Below are 15,682 nucleotides of genomic sequence, written 5' to 3' on the forward strand. Positions count from 1 at the left end.
GATGTCACACTGACCGCACTGAAACTTGGAAGTTAAATAAGACAGGGCACGTAGTGAGTGTGACCCTGGGGCCAGCTGCTTCTGACCATTCTGTTTGCTAGTCAAAGGATCTGTTCTGTTAGAAATGTGAGGTTTGTGTGAAAGTTCTTAGTGTAGGGATGGGAGTGTAGATTAATGCTTAATTTTACTTTGTGATTGAAATTAAAATTAATATATTGAATTAGTTTTCCTTTTCTACCATCCAGCACTTATAACACAAATGAGAACAAGGCACTCAATGTTAAGTTTCATAATTTAAGTGTGACTGATGATGCCTCAGAAGTAAGACCTTCTGATAAATTATAAAAGGTATCTATAGTTTAATCACATTTCTGTATCTTACAAAGTATCCGTCAGCGCAGTCGGCATAGGGCTTCTCTCTGTTACTCTAACATGATAATAGAGGCTTCGGTCTCTATTATTGCTGGAATTGCTTGCTTTCTTGAATGGGTGACTAACACCTGAGGTCTCACAACCACAGCACAGGTGATCTGTTCTTGACTGCTTCGTACTATGCTCATCATCTCATCCTGTGCTTTGCACTTGGTTGGTGGTAATGATTAGATGCTGAAATGCCACAGGTGTTTGGAGGTGGGGAAGGGATGATACATCAGGGCTTAAATGAAAATGTTTTCATGGCCACAGTTTGCATCATGAGATGATCAGCCTGTCTTGTATTTGTTTCTCCTTCTGCTTGGTAGCTTTTAGTGTCCAGTGTTTAGGAAATGTAATATGTGTTAAGATATTTTCTGTCATGTTTATAGATCTTAAAAGTCATGTCTTATGTCTTTATCCAAAGCCATCAGCTGAAACGACTTGACGTCAATGTATCTGTCACATTTTCCAATGCCGTGATCCCTGGATGAATCTTTCCTCTCTTCTACATGTGCTCAGGGGCTTTTCCATTGGTTTAATCGGAAATGATCCTAAATGATTGTAGCTTGGCTGCTGTTAATCTCAAGAAACTAAAAATCTCAACTGTGGTATTTTAATTGTTGCTATCGCTACTAAACTCCCCCTGCCCAAGTTTACCCATACTCTGTCCCTTAACTAATTTTGCATTTGTTCCACACCCCAGATTATCCAGTCTTTTTTAAAGTTGATCACATAACAACCAAAAATTAATGGTTCTCACCAGTAAGTAAAACTATTTTGATGTGTTTTTTTTTTTTTTTTTTAACTTTCAGGACACACATGGGTAACATTGACAGTTTTGCTTGTGCTGCTAATAACCGTTGGCTAGCTGCGTTAGCCAAAGAAGAGAAGGAAGAGAGTGAGCACAAGTGCACAGACTGTTTCCGTTTTCTTAGAACTTTCTGGAGGAGTGACTGTAATAAATGCAGTAGTGTGCTTCAGTCTGCGGTGTCGTCTTTAAGGTCTCTTAGGAGTGTGAGCAGAGCAAAGGGGAAAGGACTTGGTCCCGGCAACACACCCAAAGCCTTTGAAAACCTGAACAGCTTGAGGACGTGTAGACTTTGCTCATGCCCAGAATGGAAGCATGAAGACAAGGTAGTCTGTGACCTTTTCACTCGATGTGTGATGCTATTTTGACTTGCAAAGGAAACTAAGATTTAGAGCATTCATTGGGTATCACAAAGAAAGAAAGAAAAGCTGACTCCGGTCTCCTCCAAGTAAAGTTTCCCAAGGACAGTGAGCCTCATTGTAAAATAATCCTTGGCTGTACCTTCGTCTTCCTGGATTCCAGTAACATGGGTCTGGGTGGATTGGCCAGGGATTGGGAAGGCACCAGCAGGAATGTCGAGTTTCTTGGGTGACGTGGTGGCAAGGCAGGCGTAGAGAATGAACAGCTCGTTCTTCCTTTGTTGCACACACACCGATAAAGACCCAGGATTTAGCCCATTGTAAGATGCGTTTGCTGAAATTCTGCCCTTAGGATAATCTGTTTTGTTTTGAGTTTTTGATGAAAGAGCCCATGAAAGGTGTCTTTTTTGCTTAAGATCCTTAAAAGTGTCCAGAGAAATTACAGTATCAACATGAGGAAAGATTCTGTATTTCTGAAGTGAGATGTTCATAGCCAAATTGTAAATCCTGATTCTTTTGTAATATTTATTTATATTTATTTATCTCAGTGGACATATTGCTTTTACATGTGTAACAAGAAAAATCAAAAGAATATATGTAAAGAAAAATTTATTTTCCCTAAAATAGAAATAAATAATTGATCATATTTTCTGGTCTCATGTAGTATTTGAAATTTATTTTCTTAAATGTGAATATTTCTAAGTAGTAAACCCCCTTCCTGCTTCCCATGAGTAGTTTAGAATCCTGTCCGTTGGTTATCCTAGTATGACTCGGTTTTGGCACCTTTTAAATTATCCTGTATATTTCTTTCTCAGGCTTATAATACACTCTTCTGTTGGAGCGTTACTGTTATTTGTTACTGATTTACGTAGAGCCAATCACAGTAGGTTCTTAATATATTCTTGTCATCTTACCAATTACATTTTAAATGTCCAAAAAGACGAGAATATGCACATAACCGGAATGAAGTGACTGTTTGGTCACACTGTTGAAGTATTTCAAACTCTATATGCTTCCTGGCATTTTACGGTGAATACTCCAACATGCATATCTCACAAAAAGAGCACTTCTCTGTGTGTCCACAGTCGTCACAACTAACAAGACTAACAGTGTCTTCAGAGTTTGTAATAGTGGGAAATTCTTTGAACTCTCCTAAAAAGTCTGGGGATCATGTGTCTGCCGCCTTCGTTCATTCATTCATTCATTCATTCAATCCATGTGAGGGTCTGCCCTGTCTGATTGCTAACAGCCGATGCTTCCTGTGGTAGCGGGGGTAAGGTCAAGTCAGTTACTGAGGTGATCAGAGAGCCTGGTATGTGCAGATTACCCAAAGCCAACATGACTGCCGCGCCCTCGGGCTGCTGATAGCTCCCCCAGGATGGGCCGGACAGCGCTCCAGGGAAAGATTACAGATGCCCAAGCGCTGCGGGGCACACCTCTGCAGAACACGGGGGGGGGGGGGGGCTTTCGCTGGGTTGGCTAAGGGAATGGGTGCTGGGGAAGGAGGCATTGAAGACACGGTGCTGATGGGAGGACGGGGCAGGACAGACAGCGAGCACAGAGAGGCTAGCCTTGGGGTGGGGCCAGCACGTGTTGTGTGTGCAGTGTAGGAACGACAATGATGAACTGCAGGTTTTTAGCCCACATTGTTCTAGTTAAAAGTTAGAGAATAATAGGGGCAGGTGAGAAATACTGGACTTTGACAATAGAATCCATTGAGTTAGCCTTTCTTACCATTTAGATGGGTGCACAGGAATTTAAACCTAGTCTCAGAAAAGGCAGATGCCTGGATTTAATCCAGATGGGGTGTTCCCAGGTGAGTATGATAAAGCCAGTGTGTTTAAACAGAAGAACCTGGGGGCTGGCACTGCAATGTAGCAGATCAAGCCACTGTCTGGGGTGCTGGCATCTCAGATGGGCAGTGGTTCAAGTCCCAGCTGCCACCTCTGACCCAGCCCCCTGCTAATGCACCTGGGAAAGTGGTGGATGATGGCCCAAGGACTTGCACCCACATGGGAGACCTGGAGCCCAGACCTGGTTGTTGCGGTCATTTAGGAGTGAACTAGTAGAAAGAAGACCTCTCTAACTCTGCCTTTCAAATAAATAATATAAATCTTAATAAATGAAGAAATGTGGAGATTTGTTCATGCCTAGAAAAAAAAAAAAGTTAACAGTTAATGGGTCAGCCGGCGCCACGGCTCACTAGGCTAATCCTCCGCCTTGCGGCGCCGGCACACCGGGTTCTAGTCCCGGTCGGGGCGCCGGATTCTGTCCCGGTTGCCCCTCTTCCAGGCCGGCTCTGTGCTGTGGCCCGGGAGTGCAGTGGAGGATGGCCCAGGTGCTTGGGCCCTGCACCCCATGGGAGACCAGGATAAGTACCTGGCTCCTGCCATCGGATCAGCGCGGTGCGCCGACCGCAGCGTGCTGGCCGCGGTGGCCATTGGAGGGTGAACCAACGGCAAAGGAAGACCTTTCTCTCTGTCTCTCACACTGTCCACTCTGCCTGTCCAAAAAAAAAAAAAAAAAAAAAAAACAAAAAAAAACAAAAAATAACAGTTAATGGAAGAAAATAATAAACCCTCAGCATGTGGGGCTGATGGGGATTTCTTGGAGGATTTGTATTTACTTTGTATCCTGTTGTCATGAGGTTGAGTGTTTTTTTTTTTCCCCTCAAGGTGAGCAATGAACTTTTGCTTTCTTTGCAAAGGTTGTCTTGCTCTTTCTCTCAAGACTAATGCTTACTTGTAGCTACTTATACTTGCTGGCCGTGGAAACTTAGAACATCTGGCATGCTATCACTATGGAGTGAGCATCTCTAGTCTCAAAATCCAGACTCAAATGCTGTACAAGCCGAACCTTTTTTTTTTTTTTTTTTGACAGGCAGAGTGGACAGTGAGAGAGAGAGAGACAGAGAGAAAGGTCTTCCTTTTTGCCGTTGGTTCACCCTCCAATGGCCGCCGCGGCGGGCGCGCTGCGGCCGGCGCACCGCGCTGATCCGATGGCAGGAGCCAGGAGCCAGGTGCTTTTCCTGGTCTCCCATGGGGTGCAGGGCCCAAGCACCTGGGCCATCCTCCACTGCACTCCCTGGCCACAGCAGAGGGCTGGCCTGGAAGAGGGGCAACCGGGACAGAATCCGGCGCCCCGACCGGGACTAGAACCCGGTGTGCCGGCGCCGCTAGGCGGAGGATTAGCCTAGTGAGCCGCGGCGCCGGCCAGGCCGAACCTTTTTGAACTCCAGCATGAGCGCACAAGTGGGAAATTCCACATCTCACCCCGCGCAACGGGTCAAGTCAAGATGCAGGCGCACACAAGCCCTGTACAAAACGGCCTGTTTAGGCTATGTGAATAAGACACGTATAAAACACAAATGAATTTCATGTTGAGACTTGGGTTCCATCCTCCAGAAACCTCATGATGTGAGTGCAAATATTTCAGCATGTCAAGTCTGAAACACTTCTCTTCCCAGGCATTTCGGGTGAGGGATACTCTCCACCTGTGTCAGAGTCCCCGGGACACTTGAACAGGAATAGTTTTTGTCTTATCTCACCCTAGCTCTGTTTACCTTGGTTAAAGGCCTGGTTTTCAGCCTCCTGCCTTGAGTGTCCCCTCTATTTTATTTATTTATTTTTTTGCCTGAACTAGAAGCAGCCTTCCCGTGGGGTCCCTTCTTCCTGTGCACCTGGGTCAGCAGTGGCTGGCCACTTCTTGTCCATCTAACTCATCGCGGGGAAGAGCTGGTGGTGAGTCTGCTTCCCATTGCCACTACTCCCATCTCAACTCCCCCACTCCACTGGTTAAAAGCAGTGGCTGGTTTTTGATTCTGGTAGAATCATGTTCCTAAAATGTCAAAGTTCTTCCTCATTCAATTCCAAGCAGGTGGCCAGACTTTGGTCTTGCTAGCCACAGGGGAACGCCGTGACAGGGTGGAAGAACTGCTTGAAGAAACTGTCCTTGCTTTCTCTGAAATCCTACCTGGCCAAGGATCGAGCTATGGGGGTGGGCGCGGGGTGGGGGGTGGTGTCAGCCGCAGAAGCAGGAAGAGCGAAGCCTCCTTGGAGTGAAAGAGGACAGGTGTCGGTGACAGCCTTGTGTGCAGACAGTGTCTGGGGTGGGGTGGGCAGGGTTCCGGGGGAGTGGTGGGAGTGTAGCGTTTTGAAGATGGTTGGGGCTGCAGAGTTAGGAGAGCAGTGTTAAGGAATCCAGGTGAAAAAGTAACATGAAGACTCGGATGCAACCCTAGTGTGTATGGTGTGGAAGCCCCTGTGGCCTTGGCCAAGGCTTTGTCAGTAGAGCTGGGTGGGTCTAAGCCTCAATTGGAGAGGATTTGGCAGAGACAGGGAGGAGAGAGGCTGGGGGGAGCTGACACGGGGAACATGGACAGCGTTTGAGAAATTTTGCAGGAAGGTTGGGACAGAGAAATGGGCTGCTTACCCAGAGACAATGTGGGGTCAAGGTGTTTGAATTTAAAATACGTGAGAAATTCTGTCGTGTGATGTGCTGATGGTCTGGACTGGGAGAGACAGGAGAGAACTGCTGATGTCCTCGAGGAGGAGGGAGGGCATTGGCTCCACCCGAGAAGCAGGGTTGCTGGCAAAGAGCACGGATTCTGGGATCAGCCCGCTCAGGCCCACGTCGGAACTCTGCCAGTGTTCAGCCTCGTGAGTCCAGGGCGTCCCCTGTCGACGTGTGCGCTGACCTCATGACGGTAGGATGATTTTCATCCTTGAAGGGATCAGAGGCAGGCACTTGGCCTGGTGGTTAAGCATCCTCACCTACGTCGGAGTGTCTGGGCTTGGTACCCACCTCTGGCACTTGACTCCAGCATCAGCCAGTGCCGACCCGGCCAGGCAGCGGCCAGACTCCAGTAACTGGGTTCCTGCTGCCCACGTGGGAGACGTGGACTGGGCTCCCAGCTCCTGGCTTCAGCCTCGGCCCAACCCCTGCCCTCGCTCGTGTTTGGAGGGGGAACCAGTGGATTGAGAGTTCTCCCTTTTTGTCTCTCTGAGTCTCAAACAAACAAACCAACAAATATTTGATGAATGAATGAATAAATTAAAGATAAAGGATTCATGGAAAAGTGGAATTAAAGGATAAGTTTGTTTTGATGCAAAAAAAATTTCAAAGCCCATGCATTTTTTCCATAATACTTATTTTCATTAACTTTTTAAATATCTGTCATATGCATGGGTTTCAGACTTTTTTATGCTAAAACGAACTTTTTTTTAAAAAAAGATAAATGTATTTATTTGAGAGGTAGAGTTACAGAGAGAGGGAGAGACAGAAAGGTCTTCCATCCATTGGTTCACTCCCCAAATGGCCACAACAGCCAGAGCTGGGCTGAAGCCAGGGGCCAGGAGCCTCCTCCAGGTCTCCCACATGGGTGCAGGGGCCATTTTCCACTGCTTTCCCAGGTCATAGCAGAGAGCTGGATCGGAAGCAGAGCAGCCGGGATTTGAACTGGCGCCCATATGGGATGCTGGCGTCGCAGGCAGCAGCTTTACCTGCTACACCACAGCGCCAGTGCCCTAAAGTGGACCTTTCATTCCATGTCTGCAACCCTTCTAAGTACCCCCGGGGCAGCGTCTCCCTGTAGAGTTGCACTGAGGAATTAGTAAGCAAATTGCCGAGAAGAGAGCCAGCCAGGCGGCGCATGCGTGGAGACACGGGCCTCAGGAGCAGGCGGAGCGGACGGTTCCTGGTGGACGAGGGAGAAGGCCGCGTGGGACGGCGCTGTGGCTGTGGTGGCTGCGCGGGGCAGTCTCCTCGCTTCAGTGACAGAAAGGCCGGTGTTCAGGGGAATGAGGACAGCGAAGCGCGTGTTTGAGGAGGGGAGGAGAGAGGGACTGCGGAAACGGTGGAAGTGGCAGATGGGCCAGGGCCCAGCTCTGGGCCACAGCTGCGCTGAGTTTAAACCACAGCTGTAATGCTTGGTCTCAGTTTTCTGCGGTGAGGCTTGGTCGAGGTGGTCTCAGATGGTTGGATTTCTCGGGACTGGGTGCCCTCCGGAGAAGGTGATAAAACGAGCGTGTCTGAGATGAGACCACAGAGCCTCGGCTGTGTGGAGAGGAAGGCAGGGCATGGGCATGGCGAGGAACAGGGGAAAGAGGTGGGATCGGGTTTATAGGTCGTGGTGGGGTCAGATGGTCAAGTAGCTGCTAGTCTCGGGGTGCCGGCCAGAGCTGGTCGTCTCGGGGTGCCGGCCAGACTGAACTCGAATGGTTGTATGTGGTGACAGGAAGTCAGGATACCTAATGAGGGTAAAACAGAAGACTGACTTTCTGCATTTCCTGTGTACAGTTTAAGAGCATAAAGATATTCCCACTCCCCTGCCTCCCTTCCCTCACCCCACCCTCTCTGCTCCTTCCTTTCTTTTAATTTTTACAATGACACACTTCCAATTTACCCTACTATCACAAACTTAACCCTCTGCTAAATAAAGAATTCAACAAGTGGTAAATAGGAAAACACATTCCCTGGGGCCAGCACTGTGGCGTAGCAGGTAAAGCTGCCGCCTGCAGTGCCGGCATCCCATATGGGCGTCGGTTCGAGATCCAGCAGCTCCACTTCCGATCCAGCTCTCTGCTATGGGCTGGGAAAACAGTAGAAGATGGCCCAAGTCCTTGGGCCCCTGCACCCACATGGGAGACCCAGAAGAAGCTCCTGGCTCCTGGCTTCGGATCAGCACAGCTCCGGCCATTGAAGCTATTTGGGGAGTGAACCAGTGGATGGAAGACACCATTCTCTCTCTCTCTCTCTCTCCCTCTCTCTCTCTCTGCCTCACCTTCTCTCTCTCTGTGTAACTTTCAAATAAATAAATAAATCTTTTTTTAAAAGAAAGCATTCCCTTTATATACACTTAATAAGTGAAAATAATTTAACAAAGTCGGCAGGCGACCTGATACCCAGAAGGCAGAGCTGCCCACAAACCCATTTCCTCTCTTCCTCTGGGGACACAGCCACCGATCTCCCAGCATGCTTGCAGCTAGGTGTGGGCATGGGGCTGAGTTCTCAGCCGTGCAACGTGAGCCACTTCTAGGGCTGGCTGCGCTCCCGGGCTCTTCTTGCCTCTTGCCCTCCTTGGATTGGATGAAGTGCGTGCACCGCCTTAGGAACTCAGATGTTGAAGATAGAAGACCGGCGAATGGGGAAGAGTGCGGGTGAGGAAGGAATACAGCCCCATCGCCCCTGAGGGCTTCTGTTCGGGGCATTGCTGTGTCAGGTTATTGCAGTCAACATCAGCTAAACTAATACGGGGGCTCGTAGTGTTGGGATGCTGGAGCTTAAACAGAACCGTGGCTGTGAGAGGCTGAAGTAGAGTGAAGGGAAAGAATGTACTGGGGAGAGAGGAGGCCCAGAGCGCCCCCATCCACGCTGAATCACCAAGATGAGGATTTGTGCTGAGGAGATGAGGACGGAGGGCTTGGACTGCTGAAGATGATGACAGGGGCCGGCGCTGTGGCACAGCGGGTAAAGTCACAGCCTGCAGTGCCAGCATCCCGTATACTCACTTGTTCGTGTCTTGGCTGCTCCTCTTCCAATCCAGCTCCCTGCTAATGGTCTGGTAAAGCAGTGGGGGGTGGCCCAAGTGTTTGGGGCCCTGCACACATGTGGGAGACCCAGAAGAAGCTCCTGGCTCATGGGCAGGCCTTTTTAGCCATCTAAGGAGTGAGCCAGCAGATGGAAGATCTCTTTCTCTCTCTCTGTAACTCTGCCTTTCAAATAAGTAAAAAATAAATCTTAAAAAAAAAACTGATCCTAAAATTTATATAGAAAAGAAATTGCCTCTCTTAACCACCTGTTTATAATGTGGTAAGAGGTCAGAGATGGTATTAATTGTATTTCTTAGATTCGATCGAAGCTTCAAGAGTGGTGGGAAATTGAGCCTGACACATATGGGCATACGTGTAATATTTGGAGATCAGAATAAGGCATAGGCCACCTTCCTGTCCCCACTGCTGTTTCAGCAAGCTAAAGCAGACACAGGTAAATGTGTGTGGTGGCCTTTCACGGCCTTTCTTTGTCTAGTCTTCAATTTCATAGGATTAACCAAAAATTATATGTGGAAGAGGTATTAGCGGCTTAACAACTGCTACCTGAATTCAAGCCAGGACTTCAAAGGTGTGATCTTGAAGCCAGGAGCACAGGGAGAGTTCTCCGACTTCTGTCCTTACCAGCTCGCTCTTCCAAATACACTGAGAGAGTCCTGCTTTCTCTCCTGAGCTGTGGCTAGTCCAATTCCACAATCCCACAGATCTTAACTATTTTTGCATTAATCGGTTTCTTTCCTCTGTGCCAGGAAGTACTGCCTTGCAATACAGTCTCTGAAACTGTGTTTGCTACAGGAGTAATATTGAGATGGACATTTGAACCGGCTACACTGTTTATCTCCAAATGTTGATGGTGTTGACTGTCTCTCACATTGTGACTTACAATTTTCTATAAGCATCTTTTTTATTGTCTCTGTTTCACTATTTTGTAGATTGGATTAATACTCCCCAAACTTGACCCCCTCCCTCTCACAGAATTATGCCTGGGCAACTTTTCTGGGTGACTTTTCATTAACTTTCACTATAGTTGGTGAAATACACTTTGATGTTGAGGTAGCTTATGTGACTGGTTTTAGTCAATAGAACGTTAGCAAACAATGCAAGTAGAAGCGTCAGTTGTCTTATTTAATTTGGCTTGGACTCTTCTGATCCTATCAGTGGTCACAAGAGGAGCAGTATCAGGTTCCTGGTAGACCAACAATAAAGAATTATCAGCCCAGAACCAGAGGCCCGGAGCCAATCCCAGCCAAAGCCTATCTAAACTCTTGTTGAACTGAGACCTAAAAATGAAGACAACATTCGTCTTTGAAAGCCACGAGTATTTTGGAGTTGTTAACATTATTGTTGCAAAAAAAAAGACTAAAAAATGTACACTTAGAAGCACTTCTGCTATGAGACATCCTAAGGTGTGTGTATTTTACAGACAGCTGAAAAAAATGGCAGCCCAGAGTGTGCAGCCTTGAGACACATGAGGCGTCACTCCCCTGGCATAACTTGGAAGGCCGGAGGGAATCCACTGGACTTTTGGCCCAAACACAGAACCTTCATCATCGAATGTACAGTGGTTACTATTTCTATGTGATGTAAGTGCCAATTATTGCTGGCAGTGTGCACACAGCATTTAAATAGATAGCTGAAACTGCCAGGGTAGCAAAATGAAACTTACTGGGAACTCTAAATAGCAGAAGACAAAAGTAATCCCTGGAATGACGGGGGACTCCTAGAACACTGATGGAGGGTCGGAGCAAGGCAGCAGTTGCTCCAGCTCTTCTGCACCAAGTCAGCTGCTCAAGAACTCAGGCAGCCAGCAGGAGAGAGCCCAAGTGCCTGGTTTTAGAATAACAATAAGGAAAGAGGCACTGAAAAATCAGAGAGGAAAGAGTGGCTGGATCACCCGGCTCCCAGCTCCCAGCTCCAAGCAGCATAACAAGGACACACATACTTCCTGCTTGGGGGAGGGAGGGACAATAAAGCCCACACCTGCTATAGTGGGATGTAGAGCTGGATGGGGCCCCCACATGGCCTCTGCCCCAGGCCACTAATTACAGGATCGGCATTTGGACCCCCCTTAGCCACACAACCAAGGGACCCCTCCTGTGTCCCAACCTCCAGCACAGTGGTGTGACACTCTAGCTGCTGGGGAGGAGGGTGGTGAACGGAGTCTTAGGCTCTGTCTGGAAGCTTAGACACAGACTTGTTGCAGTGAAATCCAACACTGGATAAAGCCCCAAGACCTCTGTCCTCAGGCCAATGCTATTGGATGCAGCCTTGACCTCTGTCCCAGCATCAGGCAGAGCCCTGCATCCTCACACTCATTTTCGCCTACATCACCATCAGCACAGCTTGGGCCTGGTCGGTGTGTACCCCTGAGGCTGCATAGGGCCCAGTAACTGCGATTCGGGTACAAGCCAGCTTAACGTCAGCCCAGGCAGCCAAGGAAGTGCCTCCACTACCCGCCTCCAACCTTGGGCAGACAGCGAGCAGTCAAACTTCAACCACAGAGGAGGAGGGCAGGAAAGTGAGTTCCGGGCTTTGCCTTGAAGCTCAATGCCAGCTTTGTTGCAGTGAGACCCAGCGCCAGAGAGAGAACAGAAGCCTTTAACCCAGGCCAGTGCTCACAGATGGAGCCTCTGCCTGCCCTGGCCTGAAGCAGAGACCCGTGCCCTGGTGGGACAGGCTTGTGTTTTGGACAGCATCATTCACAACCTTGTACATCAACAAGACAGTGCGAGGCCCGACAACTGAGAGACTCAAGTACAACCCAGCTTAGCGTCAGCCCAGGCAACCAAGGGACTGCCTTCACCACCCCTCCCCGAGCCATGGGCACAAAGCAAGGAGGAAGACTCAGCTGTCAGAGAGTTAGGACACCAAAGTGAACACAGGACTGCGTCTTGGCAACTGGTAAACCATCACAGATTAAGACTGTAATTGTCCCTGTCCCCACACCAGCACTTAATGACAGAGCCTTCAGTCCCAGGAGCACACCTGTGGCCCCAGTCGGCTGGGCTTATCTCCAAGCCAGACTCACTGTCATTGGCTGCGGCAACCTTGGGCTGCAAGTCTGCGTCAGCAGCAGGCTGCCCGTAGCCAAGTGGGCCTTGACTCTACCCTGTACTTGATCTTGGTGGGCTATGGGGTCTACATGTGATCTAGAATTGTGGTGCAGGTGACCACATGACTGCTCACTCCATCCCTCCCTCACCTCCAGGCAACAGAATTCAGAGATTAATTATCTACTTAGGGGAAGAAGAGGTCTGAGGGTAACTCTGCCTTTGAAATACATATTTTTTAAAAAGCGATCTTTTTTTTATGCATAGCACAGGAGACAATCAACAGTGTGAAAAACAACCAACAGAATGGGAGAGACTATTTCAAATTATTCATCTAATAAAGGGACTACTATCCAGAATATATCAGTGGCTCAAAATAATGAGCCTGGAGACCAATGTAGGTAAGACATGGGCGGGGGGACTGTATAAACAATTCAACAAAGAAGAAACCTAAATGGCCTACACATACTTGAAGAAATTCTCAATATCTCTAGCTACCACGGAAATGCAAATCAAAATCACAATGGGGAATCACTTTATAGTTGAATGGCTCTTATGAAAAAGACAAAGTACCGCAAAGGCGCAGGAGAATCCAAAGAAAGGAAACCCTTACACGCGGTTGGTGGGAATGCAAATCAGGGCAGCCATCGTGGACAGCAGATGGAGGCTCCTAGGAAGCTAAATGTACAGCCGCCCTGTGACCCAGCTCTCCCGCCCCTGGGGATCATGGCCTTGAGTGGAATGGGGACCGCAGAGGCCTGAGTCAGCTGCCACGCCAACTGCGCAGGGAAGACGCCACACAGCCAGCTCCCCGGATTCAGCTCTCGTTAGCAAACCCCGTGGCCCAGGAAACACCCACAGAGGGAGTGCCTTCAGGAGAAAGCGCTACAACGTGTGGCGATCATAGAAAAAGTGGTTCGCAAGCCCTTGTTTGCCTCCTTCTGCATATAGACAACATGGGAGTGCGGGGCCGTAGTGGACCCCTCTTAATCAATAACCAAGTCTGTGACGGTTCACAGCTATGACTTGAGTTTCAGTGTGATTGATAACCACAACAGAAATCTGTCTTGTTTAACCTGACTTGGTCCACATACCCACCCTCTCAAAGAAAGAAGAAAGCCCATAACCAGGCATTTGCAAAGCGGCCAATTCCAACGGCTGTCAGTTTCAGCCCTCACTTTGACTTGCTGTGTGAACCCTAACTTCGGTTCTCCATCAACAGTACGCATCTGCAATTAAACCAGCCTTATCAGAGAGATGCCGGCACTCCCATGGTTGCTGCAGCATTGTTCCCAATAGCCAAGATAGGGAATCAACCTAGATGCCACTGATGTATGAATGGATAAAGAAGACGGGATATTTACATACACAATGGATATTATTCAGGCACCAAAGAATGAAATCCTGACACTTGCAGCAAATGGCGAGAGCTACAAGTCACTATGTTGGGTGAAAGAAGCCAGACATGGAGAGACAAATAAGGCATGTTCTCTCTCATCTGTGGACATTAAAACAGCAACAACAAAACTTCCTAAACTTAGACCTAAAGACCAGGAAGGGCCAGGAGGGAGGTTGGGTGATGGATATCAAATCACAGTTAGATGGAGGCAGTAGATGCTGGTGTCCCACGGCACACTGGGACAAGTTGTACACCATATCAACAGCTCGAAGAGAGCAGGGGCAGGCTCCGAACACGAGGAACAGATCGGGAAGTGGAAATGCTAATTGCCCGATTTGTTTATGCTGTGTACAAGTGTTGAAATGTTGCATGGTAGTCCATAAAAATGTACAAGCACTACATGAAAAAAAACTCTAAAAGTGAAAAATGTTTTGAGCTAAATACAAATGAAAACACAACCTTTCAAAAATGAGCAAAGACCGTAATAGATCCTTCACCAAAGAAGATACACAGATGGCAAGTGAGTATATGAGAAGGTGCTCCATGTTCAGTGCAACTAGGAAAATGCAACGCCAACACGAGAGCTCACCACACATCCACCAGAATGGCCCGGGCGCAGAACACTCACAACACCCCATGCTGCCAAACACGCGGAGCAACAGGAACGCCCATTCACTGCTGGCGAGACTGCAAAATTGTTCAGGCTCTTTGGAGGACAGTTGGCAACTTCTGACACTGTCCTACTATGCAGCTCAGCACTCATACTTGGGGGTTACTCAAAGGAGTTGGAAACTCATTTCCACACAGACCTGCCCAGGGAGTTATGACAGCTCTATTCATAATCGTCAAAGCTTGAAAGAAACTTCTTTCACTAAGCAAATCGGTAGATAAATGTTGGAACATTCAGACTATGGAATATTATTCAGTGCTAACAACAAACAAACAGCATGAGGTAACAAATGAATCCAAGTATCCGAATCATAGGATTTTTGTCTCTGATAAGTAATGGACAAGAGTGCTCCTTTTCAATCATTTATATACCCATATTTATTTCTCAGTTTCATGAAACTTGACACACAAGAAGAAGGGAGGAAGGGTAGGAGAAAGGGAGAGAGGGAAGAAGAAAGAGTTATTAAGCTATGAAGACACTGAGAAAACTTAAAGGAATATTACTAAGTGAACGAGGGGACTCTGAAAGGCTACTAAATGGTTCAAACTACATGGTAGTCTGGAAAAGGCAAACTAAAAAAAGATCAATGGTTGCCAGGGTGTGAGCAGGGGTGGGGAACCTTTTTCTGCCAAGGGCCATTTGGATATTTACAACATCATTTGCAAACCATACAAAATCATCAACTTAGAAATGAACCTGGGGCCAGCACTGTGGCATGGCGGGTAAAGCCACCACCTGCAGTGCTGGCATCTCATATGGGCACTGGTTCAAGTCCCGGCTGCTCCACTTCTGATCCAGCTCTCTGCTATGGCCAGGGAAAGCAATAAAGGATGGCCCAAGTACTTGGGCCCTGCACTCATATGGGAGACCCAGAAGAAGCTACGGCTCCTGGCTTCGGATCGGTGCAGCTCCGGCCCTTGAGGCCAATGGGAAGTGGACCAGCAGATGGAAGACCTCTCTCTCTCTGCCTCTCCTTCTTTCTGTGTGTAACTGTGACTTTCAAATAAATAAATCTTTTTTTTTTTTTTTAAAAAAGAGACTGCTATAGACTTATTGGAATTTTTAGTCCACCTGCAGTTGCCTTGGCAGGGCCAGACGGTCCCTAACCCTGGTTCAGGAGGCAGGAAGGGACGAATAGGAGGGGAACAAGGACATTTTTAGGACAACTGAAACTACCTTGTATGATGCTACAGTGGTGTGTACATTTCCTACACGTTTGCCCAAACCCATAGACTATGCAACACCAGGAATAAGCTGTAACACAGACCATGGACTTGGGGTGACAGTGAGCGTCAGTGTAGGGCCATCGTGGTGGAGATGTCGCTAGCGGGGCCATGCCTGTCGGAGGCAGGGCAGGGAGTGCATGGGAACCGTGGACCTCTGCTCAGTCTCTCTGAACCAAAAACTGCTCTAGAAACAAAGCCAACTAAAAATA

General features: G+C 48.0%; 1 protein-coding gene across 9 annotated transcripts in view; it reads left to right on the forward strand.

Moving 5' to 3' along the window:
* CD55 (CD55 molecule (Cromer blood group)) overlaps positions 1-2,227 on the forward strand; it is a 29,200-nt gene extending 26,973 nt beyond the window's left edge. For 6 of the 9 annotated variants that reach the window (XR_011381395.2, XR_011381396.2, XM_051820506.3 and 3 more), the window contains 2 exons: positions 246-348; positions 1,227-2,227. Coding sequence is in view for 7 of the 9 variants with exons in the window: in XM_051820506.3 (XP_051676466.1) it covers positions 246-345 (100 nt within the window). In the remaining 2 variants the exon portion in view is untranslated. The remainder of the gene's footprint in view (positions 1-245; positions 349-1,226) is intronic. The other 3 variants (XM_070055222.2, XM_070055224.2, XM_089311413.1) reach the window with 1 other exon arrangement.
* The last annotated feature ends 13,455 nt before the right edge of the window (positions 2,228-15,682 follow it).

The sequence above is a fragment of the Oryctolagus cuniculus genome, chromosome 13 (assembly GCF_051225735.1).
Source record: "Oryctolagus cuniculus isolate XC-2025 breed Fujian yellow rabbit chromosome 13, ASM5122573v1, whole genome shotgun sequence".
In the NCBI taxonomy this organism is placed as follows: domain Eukaryota; kingdom Metazoa; phylum Chordata; class Mammalia; order Lagomorpha; family Leporidae; genus Oryctolagus; species Oryctolagus cuniculus.